Source organism: Medicago sativa, chromosome 7, assembly GCF_051527215.1.
Source record: "Medicago sativa cultivar Bolivia chromosome 7, Bolivia_mono, whole genome shotgun sequence".
Lineage (NCBI taxonomy): Eukaryota > Viridiplantae > Streptophyta > Magnoliopsida > Fabales > Fabaceae > Medicago > Medicago sativa.
The window spans coordinates 73925714-73953249 of NC_140755.1; the positions used below are offsets into that span (position 1 = coordinate 73925714).

A 27536-nucleotide genomic window follows, 5' to 3' on the forward strand; every position below is an offset into this window, starting at 1 on the left:
CCTACGGTCTTTATTATAAACAAAAATCTAAATTTTAGATTTATCTAATAAATGATGTATATGATCTTTATTATAAATCAAATACATTATTTAACGAATGAACTTAAAATATTGATTTTTTGTTTATAATTAGTAATCGAAGTATGTATTTTTTAGTTTTCATGATCGTTTAATCTTGAGATATTGATTGTGGGCAAAACAATCCTTACAAGGTAAATGTTAAACATTGGAAGTTGAGTTGCCGCCTATTCTCTATAAATAGCCATTTTTGTTTATAACACAACCATTCACCAATCCACACTCACTAATACACTAGAATTGCATTTCCTCTTCCTGAACTTCCAAATCATGGCTAGTTCAATGCTTACCAAGGTTACTTGTTTGGCTATGATATGCTTGGTTTTGGGCATTCCACTAACCAATTCTGCCCCTTCGTGTCCTGAAGTGCAACAAACTTTAGCACCATGCGTTCCGTACGCAACACACCCAGGTCCACCCATCTCTCCCCCTGAACCATGTTGCAATGCGGTTAAGACTTTAAATGAGCAATCCAAAACTCCCCAAGATCGTCGAGATGTTTGCGGTTGCCTCAAATCGATGATGGGCGGCATACCTGGACTCAATCTTCCTGCTGTTGCTACCCTCCCTAAAGACTGTGGTGTTGACATAGGCTATATTATTAGCCCTGACATGGACTGCAGCAAGTACATCTCTTACCATCAACCCTATTTTCCTATTTCATATATACACTATTACATAAAATTTATATATTCTGCTGTGTTGTTACACATTTACAACATGTTAGGGACTAAAATACATGTGTGTGTTTTTTAAGAACTAAATGAAAAACAGTAAAATATTTGTAAAGAAAACTAATATCAATTTCTCTTTACTAATTGCAGGGTAAACTAGTATTGAGCAGCTTGAAGGCTTGATGCCTAATGAATAAGTAATACTTGGTTTGTGGTAATAACCAATACAGTCAGAATAAACGAGATGATGTTACTCTTACAAAAAAAAATGGTTTAATTTCTCCGATTGTAAGTTGTAACCGAAATATATAATTAAATAAAATCTAAAATATTTCAATTCAAAATAATCAATATCTGTTGGACATTTGGATTTACCGCCATCTCTCTTAATTCTTACATTGAATTGAACTAGTTACATTTTACTGTAATTATTAGTATAGTGTGTACCTTTGTCATGCACAAAGTTAATTATATTGAGAGTAATATCTAATTAGATTATAATTAAAATACAATATATTTTTTGGCAAAATATATAAAATAGTGACAAAAAACAATCTTTAATCGGATTATCTAGAGGGAAAAAGCTCGGGGATTCGGTATACCTGAACTCATTGGGTAGGGGGTGGGGTTAAAATGAACCGGCAAAAAAAAATTCATTGTAAGTTGTTTGATTTTCTCTAACATTTTCATTATTCCTTTTTGAGAGTCTTTTTCCATTGTTCTAGTCTTTTTCTTCGTGTCCTCGTGAACTTAACTCACTTGGTATGGACAATGCATAATATATGGAAGATCCGGGGTTTAAACCTGACCACCACAAAAAAAAAGTCCTTTTCTTCGAAACATGTACTTGTGAGCCATCGATTCGATTTTATCGTTTATGTTTTTGCCCCTCAATCATTGGGTAACCATAACCGTAAAAGTTTGCAATATTTGGAATTAGGTAGATATAGTAACTATTTCAATCGAACTGAACTTAATATATAGCAAATTCAACATCATTTCTCTGTTAGGTATTGCTTTTAATTTCAATAACCTCATTGGCACACTCCCTTCAAATATAGGGTTTTATATTTTTTAACATCAAAATTAATTGGATATATAATAAAAGTTGCATAACCCACAACTAGCAAAAACTATAAGAAGATCATCGATGTTATATAAAACCTGTGAGAGTAAGCGAACCTTCAGCCTAAATGGTTCCCGTTGAGTACAATGGATGCGAGGGGTGCTAACACCTTCCTCTCGCATAACCAACTTCCGAACCCATCTCATGGTTCACAGACCATGTTCACTCAAGGTTTTATCGTTATTTTCCTTTCCCTCTTTTGGGATAAATAAAGTTCGGTGGCGACTCCGTTATCGTTGCGAGTGTTTATACTCGTGGCCATATCTTTATTTTTCGCGACGCTACAACAAGGAGAGTGATCTGCAAATGACATTCTCAAAGCGTCGTAGTAGTCTCTTCAAGAAAGCTAGTGAGTTTTGCACCTTTCGTGGTGTAGACGTTGCTCTTGTTATTCTCACTTGGTGAGAAGGCATTTTCCTTTGGTAACCCCAATGTCGGTACAATCATAAACCACTATCTCTCTTGGGTCCCACCCCAAAACAACAACATCACGCAATTCATTGAGGATCACTGGAGCGCCAACGTCTTAGCTGACTAACATACATAACACGTGAAAAGAAGTTTGGTGATGAGCTTAGCCTTTTGCGTAAAGCGGCTAAGGCTCAATTTTGTTGGGTGTGTCCAATTTATGAGATGAATAGGGCTTAACTTGAATTAGTCAAGAAGTCTTTGGAGGCGCTTAAGAGGCATGTTGCACAACATTTTGATAGGATTATAACTCGGGGTGCACCTGCTCAAACTCTTCCACTTTTTGTTGGCAATGCTTCATCCTCTAACATCCCTCTCCATCATCAGCCAAATCTTCAACAAGCCCAAATATTTCTATCACAATTTCTTCATAACCCTATGTTGCAACCTCATTTGTTTGTCTTCAATGATATAGGAGGACGAGGATATGGACCCCTGGATTCTTTTGAAGTTCTACAGTCATTAGCTTGTGTTGTATTAAAAGCCATAAACAACTCAATTTGTTATCCATGTCCCGTCTTGAAACTCAAACCGTTTTATGAATCTAGTTATATCTCGGTTAACATTTTGAAATATGTCCTCTAAGGAAATGGTATTCTATAAGTTTGTTGCCTACGGTATGCTTAGTTGATCTATAATAGAACACTTTTCTTAGTTAAACCCTCTTTTATGCTTGTTTTGTCTAGTAAACTAGTACTAGTAATCTTTCTGTTGACCTGATACTCTGCATGCATAGTAAATATTTCATCTCTTGTTAATTAAGAGCAACAAGGAGTATAACATTACCAACAAGGCAGTAGGAGAGTCAAAAACATGAATCTCCTTGAGAAAAAAGAATTTAGATCGATTATCTGAATCGCTCATTTCGATGGCAGCCTAATTAAACCCAAATGTGTCTAAGCCATGGTGATTACTTTGGGTCAAAGACAAGGAAGAATTTGTTACCATCTTAGTTAGGCCAAAACTTAGAGAATAGGGATCTAAATGGAAGCACCAATACAATTAAGTAACCATCTAAAAACTTTAATTAAAAAAAATGAATCTATTATGCATAATGCATTGGTTAACACACACCGGCCACACACTTTATTGGTAAATTAACATCAGAATTGTGAACAATTGACTGCACTTTTGTTGAGACCTTGAAAATTGACGCTACAGTCATTAAGAGCTAGGATATGAGATCAGCTTCACCACTTCACTTGTGTTCTATATAAAGACATAGCTAGCTGCTCAGTTTCTTATTCATACCCTCCCTTGAAACAAAAACCTTGTTTTTTATTAATCTAATATATACTCTAATTATATTTCTTTGATCATTTTGAACTATGGACAGCAAAGGAAATGGCAATAATGGTGCTGCTGCAAACAATCCCAAGGACAACGTTGGCAGTATCACTAAAGGTGATACGATGAAAGCTCCTGGTGGAGATGGATCCAACATTTCAAGGGAGCAATTTGAGAAAAACCCACAAGGCTATTTTGCTGACTTGCATGCTGCTCAAAAGGATAACAAGAAGAATTAGCTAACTAGTTAATTTCTTATTCTAATAATGTTTCTTGCTATGGTATTATATGTTCTGTAGAATATATTTTGTCATGTGCTAAGGAATAAATAAGAATTCCATTTTAAGTTTGTTTCCTAAGGTAATTGTACTGCTGATCTATAATAAAGCACTTTTCTTTGTTGGTCCCTCTTCTATACTTGTTATGTCTCAAATTATTAATTTTTATGTTGAATTGATACTTTAATTTGCAAGCGTAATGATAATTTTTATCTTCTTTAATCAAGAACATGAATAACTATCCAATTCATAGACGCCAAAAATCAAGTAGCACAAATGAGCAGTGATATCCAAGAGAATGAATTGTACATTCTATCAAGAAAGGATAATTAATTCATAAAGAAGCTTTAACAAATGCCTTTTAGAGCAAGAGACAATAAATTCAACTTGAACGTCTACAAAAGCTTCTAGGCATACGATTTTCATAAAAAATTACTTGTTAATTAAAGTAAGTGGTGCCAAACTTGGCTTCTTAAATCTGAGAGGTTATTATGTGAAGAACCATAAGGAGTAGAGATTAAGAAATGTTGCTACTCTCACACACTACTAATGAGGGTGAAGGTTAACATGGGAAAGGTGAATCCTTTCCCACCATGGGAAAGATGATTTTTGACCCTTGATATATTAATAAAAATATTCAATGGTTCAGATGGACCACTTGCTACCTATTGCTAACTTTTTGGTGTTAAAATTTGTACAAAAATTATGACCCCACATTGTATTGATTTAATGTTATTTTATTTAAAGGGCTATAATTACAATATTAGACAAATGGGCCTATTCTATTAATTTTCTGTAAAATGTTTTTTCTCTTCCCACTAAATTTTTTATACTTTATTATATTATAGTGGAAAAACGATATTCTTAATATATGGAATTCTTAATAAAAACGATATTCTTAATATATGGAATGAAATTCCATCATCCGGCCATTAATTTGATCTGATATTTTTTTTTTAATTAATAATATGAGATTGCTTAAGAAAATATTCTTAAAAAAATTAATAACGTGAAATTGTTTTTTTATTGATATATGAGATTGTGTTTATGCCTGATCCTACATTAAATACTGGAAAAAAATGTACTTAATTGGATCATTCTGTCAATTTATTTTTTATTGGATTTTTTTTCCCTTAACTATTGATGTTCATTAATTTATTTTTTGGTACAATTGATGTTCATTATTATATTGATTTTTTTAGGGAATTTATCACATTTTATTTATTTACATTGTCAGAAAATTTTTGTAAATTATTTATTATCCTTTTATATGCACAAACATGATTAGCCTTTCAACACAAAATTAATCTGGGGTCACAAGTTTTAAGGCTAAAAACTAGAAAAAAAGAAAAACATTGATTTTTTTTTTTTTTGGTGGTGAAAAAACATTGGAATTTCAGTATAAATTACCTTTTACGCATAATTACCTTGATTTAGTGGTTAGTGAAAAGTGTTAACCATATGTTTGTGTATTTTAATTATCCTATAAAACAATATTGCTTCGATATAAATATTTTGGAGTGAGATAGCCAAGTGGGGTGTAAAAAGTAGCGTTTTTAATAGGTGAGGGTGTAATCCAAATTTTGTATTATAATGCTCTAAATTCTGTTTGTTCAAACCAACACACCAAAAAAAAGCTTTACCCAGCCTGTTTGACTGCTAGCTGTCCTTAAAAAGCAACCTTTCCTATGGTGGGAAAGGATTAGTCTTTCCCATGTTAACCTTCACCGAGAATCAAAACTATTGTGAGACTACAATCTTTAAGACTTCAAAGTATACTGTATACCTTGCAATTGAGATTGAGAACCAGATTAATAGTGTGTGGGAGAAGCCTGGCGATGGATGAGTCAAGATTTACGGTGCACTAACCGGTGGCCGTGCCAATGGCGGAGTTGTTCCTAACCCATATGATAGTACCACGACGACACCGGTAACAACCATATTCACACTAATTAAATTTAAACCTATCAATTACGAAAAGATTGTTAAGAAGAGAGTGACAAAGAATGTGTTGCCGGCATTCATCCTATCAATATTAATAGGTTACGTATATAATAGTACATTTTACTATCCATTGCATTTTGAAAATTAGATAAGAAATGACACAAATAATATATGCCTCATGTTTTAAAGATATTAAGTAGCTAGTGAAATGTTTAACACAAAATAAAAACAAAATTGTGGAATTTTAAAATTAGTTTTAACTCTTCTGTCTGTTATCGTCAATAATCTTATTGTGATATTTTTGTGTTGCTTGTTGACCTTTTGTCTTGCAATATCAATAATAATTTGCATTTTTATAAAAAAAAAAAAAAAGCTTAAATGTGTTTTTTATCTATCTATTTTTAAAAAATGAAATTTTTGTCCCTATATTTTAAAACTGGATTTCTGTTCCTCCAATTTCACATTCTCTAAAATTTCCACTCATATTTTACATTAGGGTCATCTTCGTTGATGTGGCTTATTCGCTAATGATATTGAAGTGTTGTAGTCAAATCCATTTCAAGTGGGAGTAATTTGTAGTCCAATCCATAATGAATATGTCAAATCAACAAAAATAACCCTAAAATAGAATAGGGTTTGAATTCTAGAAAAAGTTAAAGTAGATAACCAAAATTTTAGTTTTTAAAACGAAGGACCAAAGTTTCTTTTTCTTTTTTTAATATGAGGATCGAAAATTTCTTTTTATTTTTTTAATGAGAATCAAAAGTGCATTAAGGCAAAAAAGAAGAAAATAAAAAGTGAACCCTATGTTACCATTGGTTGCTGCTTTGATTTTAAAAATTATATTATTTGTATTCCTTTTCGGGAAATGTTACCTTGTATCCATAAGGCACAAGTAAAAATATTTTATAATGTAATTAATGCATTTGAATTATTTTTTTTACTTTTTATTAATTGAATGCACATAATTCAAGAAAAGGTTTTTATTATTAGGTTGCTTAACATGTGCCCTAAAGACACAAGTTATCACGACCCTTCGTATCTTTTTTAACAATAAGTATACGAAAATATGATAGATTTCGAAGAATGTACCAAAATCTCTTGTTTTTATTTAATAAATACAAGAATATGAACATAATTATTGCAAATTCCTGAAAAATGTTTAGGTACATAAAACCTAAGTTGTATACAAGTTAATTTGACAAAATAGCGCAATTTTTTTTGCATTGAATATCATGTCATATTAGCCTTGCAAAAAGAGATTTGACGAGAATCCCTCAATCCAATAAATATTTCAATGTAACGAAAAGACGTAACGTTTGAAAAAGATAAACACAGATTGGTTTTTTTTAAGTCAAATCACAATATGAGTTAGAATATACACACATAAAAAAGTGGCTATAAAATGACTCCTTCGCATCCGATTTTAATATATCATTTCTCAGTCTAAAGTAACAAACACACCCACCTACCCTTTTCATTTTTCTATTTTATCTTTTTGTACTTCAACCATGTCGAGCGGAAGGAAAGGTCGTGGTAGCCAAAAGATCGAGATGAAAAAGATGAGCAACGAGAGCAACCTCCAAGTGACTTTCTCAAAGCGTCGTAGTGGGCTCTTCAAGAAAGTCAATGAGCTTTGCACCCTTTGTGGTGTAGATGTTGCTCTCGTTGTATTCTCACCTAGTGAAAAGGTATTTTCTTTCGGTCATCCAAATGTTGATACGGTCATAGATCGCTATCTCTCTGGGATCCCACCGCAAAACAATAGCACCATGGAATTCATTGAGGCTCACCGTAGCGCCAAAGTGCGTGAGCTCAATGCTGAGTTGTTTCAAATCAACAACACACTGGACGAGGAGAAAAGTGTGGTGATGAGTTGAGCCTTTTGTGCAAGGCGTTCAAGGCTCAATTTTGGTGGGCTTGTCCAATTGATAGAATGAATAGGGCTCAGCTTGAATTATTCAAGAAGATTTTGGTGGAGCTTAAGAAACTTGTTGCTCAACATGTTGATAGGAGTGCAATTCAGGGTGCTTCTGCTCACACTTTTCCATTTTCTCTTGGTAATGATTTATCCTCTAACATCCCTCTCCATTATCAGCCAAATCCTCAACAAACTGAGATGTTTTCGCCACAAATTTTTCATAACCCTATGTTGCAACCTCATTTAATTGGCTTCAACAATATGGAAGGAGGAGGATATGGACCCCCCGGATTCTATTGAAGTTTCTAGAGTCATTAAGTTCAGCTTCGCCACTTTACTTGTGTTATATGAAAATCCATAACCAATTCAATTTCTCATCCATGCCCTCTCTTGAAACTAAAACTTTTGTTTATGAGTCTAATCATATCTCTGTTATCATTTTGAACTATATAGATGATAGAGGAAAGGGTAATTATAAGTTTGTTGCCTAAAGTATATGCACCGTTGATCTATAATAAAGCACTTTTCTTTGTTGAATCCTCTTATATACTTGTTTTGTCTAGTAAACCAGTAATTTTTATGCAAATTTGATACTTTGTATGCTTAATGACGATTTCATCTCCTTTTTTTACTAATCAAGAATAACTATATGTATGTTTGGATTGACATCAAGTTTTGGTAGAATCGTAGTACGCCATTGTGATTTTGTTAAAGTTGCAATTTAGAGTTCAATAAAAAATCACAAGAATCTAAAATATTGAATACCATAACATGTCTGGTTTTTCTTTTGTCTAGTTATACATTGCTGTTTTTTTATTTTTTATTTTATGAAATCAATGATAGAGGATCTGCCCCTCCCTCCTGCCATTTTGGTTTCTATCTCTCTCATTTTTTCATTTGTCTCTCCTCAATCTCAAAAATTGCATGGACTGCAGTCATGTGCCAAGAAACTGATCCAATTAAGTGATAACTCAAATGTGTGTTGAAAATAACAACATCTGTGCAAAGTAATTAGCTGCTTACTCACTAATCCCTTCGGCCTTATTTACAAGTAATATTGATTAATTTCACAAGTTTTAATAAGTTGGTTTAATGGTATTGTATATATTGCATTACATCTAAAGGGAAATACATAGTTTTGGCAAGACTTTTGTCTTCAAATTTTACCTTTTATTTAAACAATTTATCATTTTTACGGTATTTTTAATTTATTAATTAAAAAATCAATTAAACTTCATTTCAATAGGAAAAATCTCACTACAAATGGAACGATATATTAGTTTGATCTTATTTGCCAAAATATTTGATTGTGGTATATGTTAAAATGATTATAAAATTACCAGCGCGGCATTAGGGGAGTGGTAACATGACTCTCCTTCAAGAAAAAAATTGAGTTCGATTCTTGGAGTCGCGCCCATTTAAAAAACAACCCAACCTTGTATAAAAAAAAAAAAATATCTCGTTGGCGACTCAATGATTAATTTCGTAGAGGACCCAAAGCACCTTATTTGTGGAGATAACTTTTGGGCATCTATTAAGTTCAAGACCCTAGTTACAGTGATGATCACATTAAATTTTCATTGATGCTATAAATCTATCAATGTGAGCTTAGCTCAGTTGGTATGGACAATGCATAAGATATGCAAGGTCCGGGGTTCAAACCCCGGCCACCGCAAAAAAAAAAAAAAAAGGAATTTGTAAAATACTTACTCCCTCCGTCTCCGTATATAAATAAGCAAGCATATATATATATATCCGTCTCCGTATATAAATAAGCAAGCATATCTCCGTCTCCGTATATAATATATAAATACGCAAGCATATATATATCCGTCTCCGTATATAAATAAGCAAGCATATCCGTTATATATATATCCGTCTCCGTATATAAATCAAGCATATATATATATCCGTCTCCGTATATAAATAAGCAAGCATATCTCCGTCTCCGTATATAATATATAAATACGCAAGCATATATATATCCGTCTCCGTATATAAATAAGCAAGCATATCCGTTATATATATATCCGTCTCCGTATATAAATAAGCAAGCATATCTCCGTCTCCGTATATAATATATAAATAAGCAAGCATATATATATCCGTCTCCGTATATAAATAAGCAAGCATATCCGTATATAAATAAGCAAGCATATATATAAATCCGTCTCCGTATATAAATAAGCAAGCATATATATAAATAAATATAAATAAGCAAGCATATCAAGAAAAGTTGCACTCCCTCCGTCTCCGTATATAAATAAGCAAGCATATCAAGAAAAGTTGCTAATGTAGTTGATGTTTCATTTTAAAAGTTGCTAATGTAGTTGTTGTTTCATTTTATGAGTGAATACCAAACTACCATTTATATGTGTGTAACTACCCTTATTGGGTGTGTTTGGTTGTGAGAAGAAAATGAGAAGAGAGAAATAGATGAGAGAGAGTATGAGAAGAGAGAAATAGAGTAGATTTGATGGGTTGTTTGATATAAGAGAAAGAAGAGAGATAATTTCTTTTAAGGCCCCTGCAGGTATAATTTCTTCTATTGAATCTATTTTTAAATTTTTTTTCTGGGGGGGTGGTGAGGATAATAGGAAAATAGCCTGGATTAATTGGGAGTCTATTTGTACTCCGAAGGAGGAGGGAGGATTGGGGGTGAGGAGGGTGGGAGCATTTAATTTTTCCTTGTTGGGGAAGTGGTGTTGGAGGATGTTGGTGGAGAAGGAGGGCTTATGGTATCGAGTTTTGAAAGCCCGTTATGGTGAGGAGGGGGGGGGGGGCGGTTGAAGGAGGGTGGTAGACATTGTTCGGCTTGGTGGCAGTCGATTTGTAGGATTCGGGAGGGGTTGGGAGAGGGTGTCGGAAGGTGGTTTGACAATAACATCCGTAGGGTGGTGGGAGATGGTAATGATACTTTATTTTGGCATGATACTTGGGTGGGGGACTTTCCTTTGAAAACTACTTTCCCCCGCTTATATGATCTTGCGTTGAATAAGGAGTGTTCGGTGGTGGAGGCGAGGAGGGACTTTGGTGCGGTTGGGGGTTGGGAGAGGGTGTGGAGGCGTCGGCTGTTTGCTTGGGAGGAGGAGGGAGCGAGGGAGTGTTCTATTTTACTTAATAATACTGTTCTGCAGGAAAATGTTCATGACACGTGGCGCTGGTTGTTAGATCCTATTCAGGGTTACTCGGTGAAGGGAGCCTATCACTTTCTTACCACCACCGGTCAACCTTTGGATAGGACTTTGGTTGATGATGTTTGGCAAAAGCATATTCCGTCAAAGGTGTCAGTGTTCGTTTGGCGGCTTCTCCGCAATAGACTACCTACGAAAGATAATTTGGTGCAAAGGCAAGTCATTCAAAATTCAGACACGGCTTGTATTACAGGTTGTGGAGGTTTGGAAACGGCAACACATTTGTTTTTACATTGTAATATATTCAGCTCTCTTTGGTATAACGTTTGCCGTTGGTTACATATTTCTTCGGTGACTCCTAGTAACATACGACAACATTTTATTCAATTCACCTCAATGGCGGGGCTGCCAAGATCCACTTATACATTTTTGAAGATAATTTGGTTTGCCTCTGTTTGGGTGCTTTGGAAGGAAATGAACAACCGGGTGTTCCAAAACAAGGTTTCTACTCCTTATGCACTTGTCGAACAGGTTAAATTAAATTCTTTCTTATGGCTGAAGTCAAAACAGGCGAATTTTGGTTATAGCTATCATGATTGGTGGCAACACCCTATTCTGTGTATGGGTGTCCACATGTAATCTGTTTTGTTTTGGTTGGAACTTCCTTGCGGTGGTTACTTTGTTGGTGTAAATACTTTTGGGTGGTTTGCCCCTTGCACACATTGTGCGGGGTGAATCATTTTTGTTAATATATATCATTTTAGTTTGTTCAAAAAAAAAGAAGAGAAAGAGATGTTACAATTTTTTGAAAAGACAAAAGTGTCCTTTAATAAAAACATGTAATTTATGATTATTAGTCAATTTAATTTAATCTATTAACTAACTATTATTTCTGCTAAAAAATACTATTATTTTTATATTTGCTCAACGTAGATATATCTATATAAAAAAAGAGCATTTGGTTTTTCACTTTTAATTAAATATTCAATAACAATTACTATTATTTCAACACCACAACGTAATTAATTAAATGTATCATTTTGTATAGTACTTATTAAATCAATGGTTTTACTTATTTTATGTTACGCTTGCGTTGAATCTACTATTACAATAACTTTGTATATTTATTCGACACAATGATTTTGGATTTTTTGTACATTAACTCACTTATTTTTGTTTCAATAAAAATGTTATGGCATGTATGTTGGATTCATCATGTGTTGATACTTCTTTTTATTTTCTTACGGAAATAATCATGTGCTGGCATAATTAGTAAAAAAAAAAAAATCTAAACAAATGGAAGAGGAGAAAGCAAAGGGTAATTCTGGAAGATGACAAAATATTGGGCTTTCTTCTCTCTTTCGCTGCAGATTTGTGAAGACTCCAAAAAGCAGTGGGTCCCACGTCTGTGTGTCTCTCTTCTCTATTTCTCTGCTGAACCAAACTGAAGAAATGTAGCATTTCTCTTGTATCTCTCTCTCACCTATTTCTCTCTCTCATAAATCACCTCTACCAAACATAGTAGAGTTTATTTGGAAAAGAAGCAATTATCTGCGGTGGCTCGGTTTCTTAAACCCGAAAGGGTTCGGTTGTTAAACCTGAAAGGGTTGTTTGGTTACTAATGTGTTGGACTCATCTCTCGATCTGGGTTCAAACACGTCTTTGAAATCGGTTGAGTTGATGCTACTGTGCTTGGTTCTCTGTTGAGATCTGCAGGTCTCAAGATTTCAGGGTGCTTCTCTCTAGTAGTGACTTCTTATCCATCTCAGAGAGTATTATCAAAATTATCAAAATTTCATTCAAATTGATGCTTATATTTAGAGAGTTCGGAGGGAGTATTATCAACTAATTTGATTTCAATTAGTTGGTTGAAAAAAATACTTATTATCAATGCATATAAGAATGCAAAGCAGTTAGCAAACAGAAGTATAAAATACATTTCATCAGATAACATTAGTGTACAATAATTTGATGCAGGTTTTGGACATTCATTTTTTGTCATATGAAAGAAAGACTTAGAAACTTTTTCATCTTAAACAAATTCAGAAATACAAAAAAGACGATTTTCACGTCAACTATTGATATACCAGTTTACTAACTTTTTCATCTTAACGTTGATGAAAAACATTAGTAGGTCTGAAGTCTACACTCCATCTACCTTAGACTAGTGATAAGTGGTAACAATAGAAAACGAAACAAAAATTCATTGTAAAAACCAAACACAACAAACCGATCAACCAATATGTCGGTAAGCCCTATATTAATTTTAAACAATATGAATTCATCTTTCCTCATCTATTCTCAAATTACCCTAAATAATGAACTTTTTAAAGCATCCATTAGAGAACTCAACATATGAGCAAAGAATTCAACACATGAATATAAAGTTAATTGAAGTTGATGAAGACTAACCAATGGGCAAAGAATCAAACAACATATTGCAAATTTCTAGAAACATCCAGGTACAGCTAGCATATCCAATAGTTTGCTGAATAATTCTCTCAAAAAAATAGTTTGCTGAATAAGGTAAGATATACAAATTTGCAAAAAGCACCATTTTTTCCTGCCATAGAAGGCATGCAAAAGAGATTTGATAAGAATCTCCTAATTCAGTAAATCACAATATGAAAAGATGCAACGTTTGAAAAAGATAGGCACGGCTGGTATTCAAAGAAAAATCATAATACAATACTTAAAACACATACACACAAAAATTGACTATACAAAATGACCCCTTCACACCCAATTTCAATGTGTCATTTCTTACTCTAAAATATCAAACACACAATCACCCACCCTTTTCTTTGTTCTCTCTGTTTGTGCCTCAGCCATGTCGAGCAGAAAGAAAGGCCGAGGTCGCCAAAAGATCGAGATGAAAAAGATGAGCAACGACAACAACCTGCAAGTGACTTTCTCAAAGCGTCGTAGCGGACTCTTCAAGAAATCAAGTGAGCTTTGCACCCTTTGTGGTGCAGATGCTGCTCTCGTTGTATTCTCCCCTAATGGAAAGGTATTTTCCTTTGGTCACCCCAATCTTGATACGGTCATAGACCGCTATCTTTCTCTGGTACCACCACAAAACAACGGCACCATGCAACTCATATTGAGGCTCACCGCAATGCCAACGTTCGTGAACTCAATGCTCAGCTTACTCAAATCAACAACACGCTCAAGGAAATGTAGGCTAATTTTTGGTGGGCTTGTCTGGTTGATGGGATGAATAGGGATCAACTTAAATTATTCAAAAAGGCTTTGGAGGAGCTTAAGAAACTTGTAATTCAGCATGGTGCAACTCGAACTCTTCCATTTTTTGTTGGCAACACTTCTTCCTCGAACATTTATCTCAATCATCAGCCAAATGCTCAACAAGCTGAAATGTTGCCACACAATTTTTTCAAAACCCTATGTTGCAATTGCAGCCTCATTTGTTTGATGGATCAATGATGCCTCACCATGGCTTCAATAATATGGTGTAATAATATGTTCTGTAGAAAATATTGCCAGAGGCTATGGAATAAATATGAATTAATCCTTTAAATTTGTGGCTAATTTACTTTGTTGGTCCCTCTGCTATGCTTGTTTGTCTACTAATTTTTTTGGCTGATTTGATACTTTTCATGCGTAGTGATAATTTTTATCTCCTTTAATCAAGAATATCTACCAATATGTTTGATTTTTCTTCTGTCTAGTTATGCATAGCTGATATGATGGAACAAGTGTGTGTCAAGAATTATCAGCATTCAGCATTGGCGGCAAAATAATTAGTAGTCAGTAATTTAAAATCAAACAAAATGAATGGTTTACTGTTGGAACTCTATCCATTGAATTTACTTTCTGATTTCATGCCAACAATCAAATCCACCTATTACATTAATAATTGGTGATATAGAACACTCATATAATATGCTGCTCTCTGACTTTAATTATAAGTAAAAATAGATCTAAAAAAATTTATTTATTTGATATGAAATTTGAACTAGATACATCCATTTTCCCTGACCTACTTTTGTCTATAATTAAGCTTAGAGAAAATATTTATTGGCTAAGGCTGACGATTTAAATAAATAGAATATTTTTCTTCAAAAAAAAAAATTGATTTTTTTTTTGCATATACTAAATAAATAAGTTAAATTTTATTGGCTAGATAATATGTTCATATTGGGCTAGCTTACACTCACCCTTACACTAACGAATTTTTGAAAGCTCGACAAAGGATCAAATCACTTTTTGAACGAAGACATTATGGGCAAAAGAAAGAACTGAAAAGCTACTTGGTCGTGTGCTTATGTTCATTTTCGCACGACTCATACTATAGCAAATAAATATTTATTTTTCATTTATGGATGCCTAAGTGTTTAATGGTGGCTTTCTGAGGATTTTTATCATGATAGGATGCTTTTGCCTTCTTATAGATTCAGTTGATTTGTTGTTCTTGGATTATGATCTGGTTTATTTTTTTTATAATAATTTTTATGTGGTGCTGCAAATGATTTATACGGAGTTTGATGTGTCAACATAGTTAGGATGTCACGTTTCTACAACTATTACATTTGCACTGCACTAGCCTTCAGTTGATTTGTTTTTCATTGAATTTCCATTTATTTATTTTTATGAACTATGGTATTTGTGTTTCTTTGTTGAAGTAGGGTTGACAATGAATCGAACCAACTCGACAATAGTTCAAAACTCGATTCGACAATTATCTCGTTGAACTTGGTTCATGAACCAAATGAGCTGAACTTGAGTTGTATATATTTCGATTCGATTGTTTCATGAACTAGCTCGATAATATATTTATATATGTGTGTGTTGCTTAATATGTAGTTTATTACAAGATTCCAATAATATTTATGTACTTGTTCTTAGAGGAATTATTACTAATTTAATTAACAATAATTATAATAAAAGAGAGAAAAAAGAAGCTAATAACATACTTATACAGACAGGAGGAGTTTGAAAACATCAGACAGGAGGAGTAGATATAAAAAGAGAAGTGCGCTGCATTACATGGACTACGCTGCTACATGGACTGTGCTACACGATTGTTATAGTTTTCTTTTAATTATAAAGTAGTACTTTTTTCTTAAGTAGTCTTAAGACCGGTATACTCTTGTAGTTTTATTTTATTTAGTTTAATTTTTGTTTTTTTTAATTAATTAAAAGGTCAAGCTATAATTGACAATAAATTTTTTTTGTCAAATGAGTTGAACCTAACGAGTCGAACCGAGTGGTTCGTGAACTTTAAAGGAGCTGAGCTCGAACTAAAAAAAACGTTCGTATCGAACTAAAGTTGGGTTTCAAGCCGAGTCAATTCTTATCGAGTCGAATCGAGCTCAGACGAATTCGATTCAACTCGACTCATTTCCAGCCATATTGAAGAGTGTTCTAAAAAGAACGTTCTTCATGAGATATTTAGATCTATCTCATTTGATTCAGCTAACACATAAGAATAGAGAGAAGAATACCAAAATATGCATCTATAGGTTTTTGAAGTGATGAAGTGTTACAAGAGAATGCTATTCAACTCTGTTCTGATTTGGAAATAAATTCACATCCAATGGCTATGGTTGTAGCTAGTATGACCTTATCAGATGCTATTGTTAGTGATATTTCAGAAACAACAAGTTTTGAGTTATAAAGATGTAAAAGAAATTAAGCATATAGATTATGCGTTAAATATGTTTTTGTTCTTATAAATATATCAATTTTTCATTTTAGTTCTTCTAATTTTTGTTTTTAACTTTTAGTCCCCCAAACAACTTTAACCTCCACTTTTAATCCTTTCTTTTAAGTCAACTCTTGTATAGTCTTGTTCTCTTTTTCTTTTTTTTTTTTTTTTTGCAAAAAAGGGCAGTGGCAAAAAGCCAACCAACACCAATATATATATATATATATATATATATATATATATATATATATATATATATATATATATATATATATATATATATATATACAAGAAGTACAAATTGGAGGGAACTATACCAAAACTCCAAAATTACATACAATATCTAAAGTTAGGCCACCCTAGTTTATTTTTGATATAACAGTCCTTAATAAATACAGGAACTTCTTGCCAAACATTGATGGAAGGAATGGTAAGAGAATGATTTGCAAGGAGGCGAGCTACTTGATTCCCCTCCCTAAAAATGTGAGAAATCAAGTAGTTCATTGTATTTAAAATGGTCATGACATTGAGCCATATATTTCTAAGCTCCCAAGGAACCTGATTGGAACTATTGGCTGTTATGCCAGTTGTTTTGATGTGCTATCTCAACCGCTCTCATGAACTCTTGTATAGTCTTCATATTTTAGAATATTATAAGAATCTCTCACCAAAACATTGATTATTTTACAAAATATAAATTAAATATGAATTTCTAACAAAACATAAATAATTCATATTTAATTTATATTTTGTTATTTTTTTTTTTTTGAGAATTCAATATAATATTCTAAACCTTCGTGAAATTTTTCATTCAAAAATATATGAGGGGTATATATGAGTTGAAATAATTGTAGAGACCAAAAGTGATGATTGAAAATATTCTGGGGACTAAAAGTTTAAAAAAATAATTAAATGGAATAAAACGAAAAGTTGATATATTTATAGAGAACAAAATAATATTTAACCTTAAAATATATACCGATGAGAAAGAGAAAGCAACAACTGTTAGATATTTAATCTTGTCAAAAAAAACTGTTAGATATTTAATTATTCAGAGAAAAAAAATGTTAGATATTTAAATAATTGTTTTACTAAAACATTCCCTTGTGTTTGTTTCATGGTTTGTAATATGATTCCCAAAAATGTGAGATTGGAAATGCAACATTCTCATGTTTGTTTCAAGTTTTGAAAATTTGTTTCCATGAATGTTATATTCTCATGAATGTTATTTAATATGATTTCTTCTATTTTTATTCTCATGCTTAAAGGATGGGAATCTAACATTCACATGGGAATAAAACTAAACATGCTATAAATTCTCACTACCACTAACATTTTTTTTTTTGTGGTGGCCGAGGTTCGAACCACATACCTTGCATATTTTATGCATTGTCATACCAACTGAGTTAAGTTCACAAGTACCACTAACATTTATTTCCATTTTAATTTTTTTAGTTATTTAATTTCTAAAACATTCCAAGAAATCTAAATTTTTACCAAACAAATGGGTAAAAATGTTATTCCTATAAATATTATTCCTAGGAATGTCATTCCAAGGAATGTAATTTATTGCCTTGAAACAAACACACCCCTAAGTGAAAAGCCTTAGACATTGAAGATTTTTAAAACAAAAAGAGAAAATAATACGCAGAAGCCCAATTAAGTAATACTCACTCATAGGAAGAAAAAAAAACGGGGGTAGAAAATCTATTGAGGAATACACATTTTAAATATTTTTATTTTTCTTTTCATTGTTTTTTTCTTTTCATGGGTTAGGCTCCCTCACTTTTTTTTGTTTTTGTTTTTTATTTTATCTTCAATAAATTTTTGGCTTAGGCAAACAAAAACAATTATGGCAAGTAATGGTGGAGAGATCCTCTTTCCACACGAAGGAATGAAGACGGTTGATGTGGAAGTATAACTTTGGAGCGTATAAGCCAAATCTTATTCAACATTGCACGATTTTCGTTTTACTATTTACAATAAAAATTTCAAGTACTACTTGTGAATAAAATTCTCCATAAATGTAAAAAGGGAATTGATCACGTTAATTTTTAGCTTATTATTTTTTTGGGTACAATTTATCTTATTATTTAATTCACAAAAAAAAAATATATTGTTCACATTCGGTTCAAGTACGACACAATATTTGGTCAATAAATATGCTATAAAGGTATTTACCCTTCCCAAAAATTTAAAAACAATGAAATAAAAGTAAAAGAGGTATTCACTTAAAATATTTCGTTGAGATGATAAGAAATTTCTTTCGATTTAATTAGAGGTTTTGATTTCAAGATAAACATTAGCATAACTAGACCATTTACCCGTGCTACCGCACGGGTCCTACCACATAGAAGTTAATCGAATCAATGAAAATAATGTAACCATATATAGCCGATAGAAGTTTTATATCATACATAACAAAATGAAATGATAGTTAACAAAATTGAATACTTGTTAACAAAATTGCACATAGCCCTACACTGCTCGATCTTAAGTCATGTCATAAAGAAAAATGGAGAGCATCAAAAAAAGTGTCATTACCGTAAAGAATGGAAACAGAAAATTTAACAAAAAATATATTGCATCAATTTTTTTCGTGATGCAATATTTGTTGTTAAATTTTCTGTGCATATTGATGCAAAGCTTTTCCATATAGCGTGACAAATGTGTTTAATATATTTTTCGTGGTTATTTTTTGTTATTGGAGCATATTTGATATATAGCATATATAGCATAGTCGATTAAGTTCTCTGTGTATTAAGTTTTTCGTGACCAATTGATATCAGTACGTCATAAATGCTTTTAATAGGTAGTAATTGGTAGAGTAATTAGTGCATAATGCATAAAAGCAATTAAAAACGATTCTTATAGGAAAATATGCAAGTTAAAAGTTTTCAATTGCCATTAACTAAGTTTTCAAGCCATTAACTACGCTCTTAATTGCCATTAACCGTGCGTCATTCGTTGTTAATTGCATTAAAAGTGTATTATTCGTTTTTAATTAGCATTAAGTAAGTTATTTGTTTTTTAATTAGCATTAACTACGTTCTCATGGAGTAATTCAAATTTGATTTCTCATGTGACGATATACCTATTTTGTCGGTTTCTAAGAAATAAATATGTTGATCTCTTAAGACCTTATATTGCAAATCAAATGGCCTTTATCGTCCATGGTTTGAGACATGATCACTACATAATTAATCAAAGAGCCATGATGACTATTATTATTATTATTTCTACAAATCGGTGACTGTATTTTTTTTCACTATTCTTATTCTAGTTTTAGTATTTGTTTAGATTGCAACAATAAGATATAATTAATCAAAGAGCCATGATGACTATTATTATTATTTCTACAAATCGGTGACTGTATTTTTTCACTATTTTTATTCTAGTTTTAGTATTTGTTTAGACTGCAACAATAAGATTAATAGATGAACTTATTCTGGTTTCTTTAAGCAAATATAATTAATCTGGTTTCCAATCGCAATATATAAAAGTCTACAATAGATGAAAATAATGAAGCAACCAAAACATAACATCCTTCAATTGAAAATAATAAAAACATATCAAATAGGAATTACATGACATTAGATAGCACGTAATCAAAACCATCAGACAACTAAAAATCAAATGTGCAAAATAGGAATGCATTGGGGGCCAAAGTTTTTGCTCCAAGCCTTAATGCCTTCCACTCGTACAGATTCCTTGCGGTGCAAAACATTTTCCAATCCTCTCCAAACTTGAGTTCGTCCTTGTCAAAAAGAATGAACACATTGAACAACCAATGATGTCCGCTATTGTCAATAATTGTCAATTCTTTGCAATTCTTGTCAACGATGCTATCAAATACTTTAGCATAGGAGAAAGTCTGTGTAAAATAAGAAAACAGACACATATGAGATCTTATAAATAAATCGACGTTGACAAATAACAAACTGAAATATGTGACTAAATCTATAAAGATTGTATACCAGTTGATCAGATGTTACATCTGCGAGTGTTAACCATTTGGTGACACTAAATTTAAAACAGTCGCATATGTGGGGATAATGAGCGGGGTAGTCGATCTGGACAGATCCAGGTGCTGCATTAGGACCGTAAATTAATTGTGGTAGCCTTAAACGTAAAGGAGGGAGATAACTCGGATACTTGATTTCATAGTTATAGCGATCGTGAACCCGAATCACAAAAAGTTGAGGAAAAGTATAGATCAGAGATATCCAGCCACCATGCTCTAATTTATAGGCCTTGTTCAGTTCTTCTATTCCATGAGAGAAATACAACTTTCCATTATATTTATCCACGACAACCTCAAATTGATTGAGTCCTGGATCGATTAAAGTGGCATATCTATTCAACTCATTGCCTATCTCCTTGTTGAGAGCTATACCCTATATCAAATGTGTCTGTATTGGAAACATATATCAAAATAAATCAATTATGCTCTTTATAGCAACTAAATAGCAAAATATTTTCTTTCTCCTATTTTACTTTCTAACAGTATGATTGAGTTCCAGGATTTTTTGTATAAAATACCTCGTCTGGGTGGTACTGCACATGATATGTGCGCCACTTTAGCTTCAGCAGTTGCATAAATGCAGGATCTTCAACGTGATACTCCCATAGTGTAACATCTGCGAAGGAACAATGTTAATATATTATTGTTGTTCCATAGCTACGGTATATTTCACTCATCAAAAAATAAGAGTAATAAGATGATATTAACATAAAGTTTCTATTAAACAAAATATACATGAGCATGAGTATAGAGCGAAATCCGTGATATTTTTTGTTGTCGTAAGGTCTAACATCATAAAATTATAGGATCATATGTTTTTTTAAGGCTTTGATTCGAAAATATGCACCAAAGTTATAAGGAGAATACAACATTTTATAGAATGCTAATTAATGTGAATGATCATTGTGCTTCTTTTGGTAGTAATTCTCATTCATTGTGAAAATTAAAAGCAATTAATTACCAGCCTATTTTATAGAAATATTTAAAATAATTCCTATTTAGTCGAAATACTTTTTTTTTTATTTTGAGAGAAGTTGAAATACTTTTTGGACAGTGGCATATAATTTTATTTAAAGCAATTAGTTATAGCAATTTAATTATAGTTAATGACATATAATTTCGACTTTATTTAAAAAATGTATGTGTGAAACATTGTAATTTCAGTACGAAGAACACCTTTTGATCAGCAATTAGTTAGGGGATTGTTGACCGATTTTATTTGCATTAAATACGTCTTTAATTGCATTAACTAAGTAATATGAGAGAAAATTTGTAGACTTTGAATCAACGGGTGTGATCAAGTGTGAAAATAAAGGTTGAACGGATGAGATTAGATTGGTCATTAGTACTAGGGGTGTTCGCGGTGCGGTTTGGTTCGGTTTTGAGCATAAAAGTCATCCAAACCGCGAGATAAAAAAGCATGCGGTTTGGTTTGGTTCGGTTGATTTTTAAAAAGTCATCCAAACCAAACCAATGCGGTTTGGATTGGTTCGGTTGGTGCGGTTTATCGCGAGATAAAAAAAATATTACTTTAACTCTAATATTTCCAACCTGTTACAAAATAAACATAGGAGTTCTAACCAGATTAAAACTAACCAGATTAAAACCAAACAAAACTTATATCAAAATAGGTAAAATTAAGAAGAAACATAAGCATGAAACAAATTATTGGGAAGAAAAAGAAACAAATTCATCACTGGAAATGAATTAGAATCGAACCTGATGGTGCAACAATGGAAAAATCGAATCAAAAGAGATTATTCTTGAGCTATGTAATTGGGCTAGTACAAGTTTAAGTAATATTGATTATTCTTGCGGTTTGGTTTGGTTTGGTTCGGTTGCTGAGATGCAAACCGCAAACCGAACCAAACCGCGCGGTTCAGTGCAAAAGTCATCCGAATTCATCCGAACTAAGTGCGGTTTTTTGCGGTTTCGGTTTGGATTGGTTTGGGTTACGGTTTTTCTATTGGGTTGGTTCGGTTTTGAACACCCCTAATTAGTACATGTTTAGGAGGGAAAAATGCTAGGGATTAGGGCAAAGAAGGGTGAATTAGGGCAAACATGATAGCCAGACAGGTCTAGCTTTTATAATAAAGGAAGGATAATAAAGGATGTTTTGACGTAAAAATGATGGTAGGAGAGGATAATGGGAATGCAATCGTTAATATAAAAATAGGAGTTTCTGGACGTAAAAATGATGGTAGGAGAGGACAATAGTTAGAGAGGACAATAGTTTACTGACTTGATTTGCATCAACTACGTTTTCAATTGCCATTATGACGTTTCTTTATGAGAGAGAAAATGAGGAGTTTGAAAACTGAGATTGAATCAACGGCTGTGGTTGGGAGATTAGATTAGGAGGGAAAAATGCTAGGGATTAGAGCAAACATCTTAACTAAACAACTCTAGCTTTTATAATAAAAGATATTTTCTCCCAAATAAAATTGCATGATTGAATATTAAAGATACTAGTCGAATCAATAAATGCACAAAAAAAAAAAATAATAATTGAAATCAAGGTGACTACTACTACTAGCATTTCCTTAAAAAGACGACTACTGCCATGTTTGTCTTTTTTTATTTTATATTACGTTTAATTATATGTTTATTTTATCTTATCATATCTACTTATAAAATGGAATATATCCCAATCAAATAAAGATTTAACTTATATTGTTCATGGTGCCAAATATTTATTTTTTATTGGCAAATTATTTTCCTTTACTTTGATCAGTGCCTCAGTGGCATTTATTATTATATTATGGGTCTTGTTAACCAGTGCCTCTGGGGCATAGGGGCACTAGTTAAGGAAGCAAATATGGTAATATTTGTCTTGAAAACTGTGTAATCAATGCATTAAAAGATTAAAAAGTGTTTTTTTTTACTTTCACTTTCTTCTTTTAACTTCCTTAACTAGTGTCTTAGGAGCACTCGTTAACATTTTTTTTATTTTCATTACTTTACCTCATTATCCTTTGATGGAGGAGGATCAAACACCATGTGTTTCTTAACTGGAGGGCCCTAATTCCCTCTTGAAAACAATGGATATACAGTATAATTTGGGGAGACGACTGTTGTACTCGTGGATTGGGAATCCAATGAAGGAGATCCAACTGGAGCTATTTCATTTTTTATTTTTTGAGATTTGACTATTTGAGTAAATTTTCACATTAGTCTTTATAAAAAGTAAGAAAACTTTTTTTTAAGGAAAAAAATAAGGAAACTTAGTTAGTCTTCGGAAAATGGAAAAAATAAAATCAAATATGGTTTTTTATCTTTTTTTACGTCAAAAAAGAAAAATGACGTATAAAAAAACATAAAAATGAGTAAGTCTTTTTTTTTTCAGAATAATTTTTATAATATTTTGGTCCATTTAGAAACTACATATTTTATCAATTATTGATTTGCGTAACCAATTAAAAAGTTCTTGTGAGCTTACCTCAGTTAGTATGAACAATGCATTAAATATGCAAGGTCCGAGGTTCGAACCTCGGCCACCAAAAAAAATATTTGTAAAAAAATAAATTATACTCCAATAGTTCACAAGTTTTAATTAAAGACTATTTTTTCAAGGGAATTCAAATTAATATTTTTATCCAAAAAATTATTTGTCTGACTTTATTCGATTGGTGCACAATGCATACATTGTAGAGTGTTCATAATTCCCCAAGAATGAAATATATTTCCTACCAGTACAAAAGTAGATATCTACTTCTCTTTATATTATTATAAGTTGTTTTGACCTTTTCACATATATTAAAAAAATAGTTAATTCTGTATTAGAAAACAAAATTATAAGTAATTTTATAAAATTTTCCTTCATAAATGACATGTTAAAGCGAGATTGAAACAAATAAACAATAAAAAAGCATATTAAGAAAATAACGTTAATGATGTATTGCTTGACAAAAAAAAACGTTAATGATGTATTGATATCGTAAAATGATATACTCTTGAGAGCGTATGACGGACTGAGATTCCCTGCTGTAAAAAAGCATCCTGTTTTGCCGTTGTTTTGCATCTCAGTCGTTAATTATAGATCGTACAGTGTAAATTAACTCAGTTGTCAAATCATTCTAAACAATCTCGACCACACGATTTAGATCGGACGGTCCTAAACTGTAACAGCAGTAAATCCAGATTTGTGTATGACCATAGTCTTAAAATTTGGCTGGGTCATTGTCTTGGCAAAGATAATGGTCACTGGGATGGTCGAACCATTGAGTTACTGATTGAACCGCATGATTGAATCAGATTAAATTGAATAACTCGGTTAGATGCCTCGGTCTTAAGATTAAAATTTTTATATGTATTTAACTAGATTAAATCGGATTGAACTGATGACTTGACCACTTAAAAACTAAAAAACTGACATGTAATCTATATATTAATATTTTTTTTGAAGGAATTTATATGTTAATATTTGTATAGCTATAATTTTTTTTAAAGAAATAAATTTTGTTTTGCATATTTTTTTTGAGTAATTGTTTTGCATATTTATTAATATTAATATTATATGTAGATTTTTATAAACAAAAATATATGTATATTTTTTTTTGAGGGGAGAGATGATATGTATATGACTATTGTGTAAATATTATATTTAATAATGATGTGTTTTATTAACAAAGAAAAACGATGTGTTGTTCCATGAAAAAATGAAGATGTAGTATACTTACATAAAACTGTGCATAATGGAGCTAATTAACGACTAAGTAGGACAGTAAACATAAAATAATTATTAAACCGGGTTGCTAGAAAACCGGCCAAGTCACCGATTTTTAGCGATCCAATAAATAGTTTGAACCGGCACACCCCCCAGTTCGACTGGCCGGTCTTAACCGGTTTTTAAAACTATCATTACAACAAAACAAAAATATTTAACTGGTTTGGCATAAGGATATCCCTCTGAATATTATGCTTTTTGCTTGGCGTCTGTTTCGAGATAGGTTGTCCACAAAGGATAATATATTTCGCCGTGAAGTTATTGATAACGCTTCTCAGATGTGTGTTATTGGGTGCGGTTCTTTGGAAACTTCATCTCATTTATTATTACATTGTAGCAGTTTTGGATCAGTTTGGCATTTCATTTATCGGTGGCTAGTTTTTTTTTGGTTACCCCTTGTTATGTAGCAGATCATTATAATCAATTCAGCTATGTCGGTGGTGGTGCTAAGGCGCGGCGACCAATTATGCAGGTGCTTTGGTTTGCTATCGTGTGAGAAACTTGGAAAGAAAGAAATAACATGATATTTAATGGTAAAGAATGCTCAATATTACAGTAGGTAGACAAGATTAAGTCACTTTCCTTCATGTGGTTGAAGGCGAAATTTGCCTCTCTTCCATTAAATTATCATGAATGGTGCCTTAGTCCATTTACTATGTTGGGCATTGGCTAGTAGTTATTTCTTTCTTTGCTTTGTTATTATTTTTTCGGTTTTCATCATGTAAATATTGTTATGACTCTTTTGTTCTTCCTTGGTACACCTTGTGCTAGGAATGATATTTTGATTTGGTAATATATTCCATTTTAGCCTCTTAAAAAAACAAAACAAAAATATTTATCCAAAATGACATTTAATAAAATACAAAGGAAATATATATATTTTTTTATTTTGATGATCGTTTACTCTTGAGTTGAGTTGCCGTATATTCTCTATAAATAGCCATTAATTAGATAGGCACACCACCATAACACAACCATTCACCAAATCCACACTCCCTAACATACTTGAATTGCATTTCTCTTCCAAAATATCCAAATCATGGCTAGTTCAATGCTTGACAAGGTTACTTGTTTGGCTATGATATGCTTGGTTTTGGGCATTCCACTAGCCAATGCTGCCCCTTCATGTGTTGAAATGGAACAAACTTTAATACCATGCCTTGAGTACGCAACACACCCAGGTCCACCTCCTCCCCCTGAACCATGTTGCAATGCGATTAAGACTTTACATAACCAAACCCATACTCCCCAAGATCGTCGAGGTTGTTGCGGTTGTGTCAAATTCATTATCATCGACACACCTGGACTCAATCTTCCTGCCGTTGCTGCCATGCCTAAAGACTGTGGTGTTGACTTGGGCTATGAGATTAGCCCTGACATGGATTGCAGCAAGTACATCTCTCACCATCAACCCTCTTTTTTTATTTCATATTTACACTATTACGTAAAATTTATATATTCTGCTGTGTTGTTACACATGTGTGTGTGTTTTTTAGGAACTAGAAGAAAAACAGTAATAGATTTGTAAAGAAAACTAATATCAATTTCACTTTACTAATTGCAGGGTAAACTAGTATTGAGCAGCTTGAAGGGTTGGTGCCTAATGAATAAGTAATACTTGGTTTGTGGTAATAACCAATACAGGCAGAATAAAGGGATGACTTTACTCTTACGAAAAATAAAAAGATGGCTTTGCATCTTTTTCTATTTTGTACTTTTTCTATTTCATATTTATCACCTTTTGAGAAGATTTTCGCCTAGTCCTCTTTTTCTATTTTGTACTTTTTTTTATATATATGATCTGATCAGACGCTCTTTGCATCTTTTCATTATAAAAAATAAAAAATTAAATGCATAATTCAACAACGTAAAACAAATAATAAACAACAAAACATAACAAATCATGGATGAGCCAAACTAACTTCTTCGTCTGGTTCCTGCATGAGAGCCCTTATTTCTTCATATGTTTTGGGATGGATCAACTTTTTTTCGAATATCTTTGAAAGATTTGACCAAGAAAGCGTCCAACTTAATTGGGGCTTTAGTATTGCACCGACCAAATATTGAGAACATTATTCTCACACCGTCGTTGTTCCTGAGTTTCATCTGGTTGAGTTGTACACTTCCAGATGAGACAATCAATGGTCATCGTTACTCAACATTGTCCACCCTCCTTGTGTATTTTTGGTTGAGTTAACGGGTGATTTG

At 32.4% G+C, this 27536-nt stretch overlaps 2 protein-coding genes and 3 pseudogenes across 3 annotated transcripts; all 5 read left to right on the forward strand.

Moving 5' to 3' along the window:
• Window positions 1–272: 272 nt before the first annotated feature.
• LOC146908355 (non-specific lipid-transfer protein-like) lies at window positions 273–27021 on the forward strand. 2 transcript variants are annotated; one of them, XM_085730947.1, is made up of 2 exons: window positions 273–704; window positions 26893–27021. In XM_085730947.1, the coding sequence occupies exons 1-2, from the start codon at window positions 349–351 to the stop codon at window positions 26900–26902; spliced, it is 366 nt and encodes a 121-aa protein (XP_085587073.1). In that variant the 5' UTR covers window positions 273–348; the 3' UTR covers window positions 26903–27021. The 2 variants fall into 2 exon arrangements, with proteins under 2 accessions (XP_085587073.1, XP_085587072.1); XM_085730946.1 differs by lacking the exon at window positions 26893–27021 and adding an exon at window positions 903–1122 and having other exon boundaries at window positions 275–704.
• Window positions 1969–3872, forward strand: LOC146908356 (uncharacterized; annotated as a pseudogene).
• LOC146908357 (agamous-like MADS-box protein AGL62 pseudogene) lies at window positions 7367–8172 on the forward strand (annotated as a pseudogene).
• Window positions 13741–14386, forward strand: LOC146908358 (agamous-like MADS-box protein AGL62 pseudogene; annotated as a pseudogene).
• LOC146908359 (non-specific lipid-transfer protein-like) lies at window positions 26315–27023 on the forward strand. Its single transcript, XM_085730948.1, has 2 exons — window positions 26315–26720; window positions 26893–27023. The coding sequence occupies exons 1-2, from the start codon at window positions 26368–26370 to the stop codon at window positions 26900–26902; spliced, it is 363 nt and encodes a 120-aa protein (XP_085587074.1). The 5' UTR covers window positions 26315–26367; the 3' UTR covers window positions 26903–27023.
• Window positions 27024–27536: the final 513 nt, after the last annotated feature.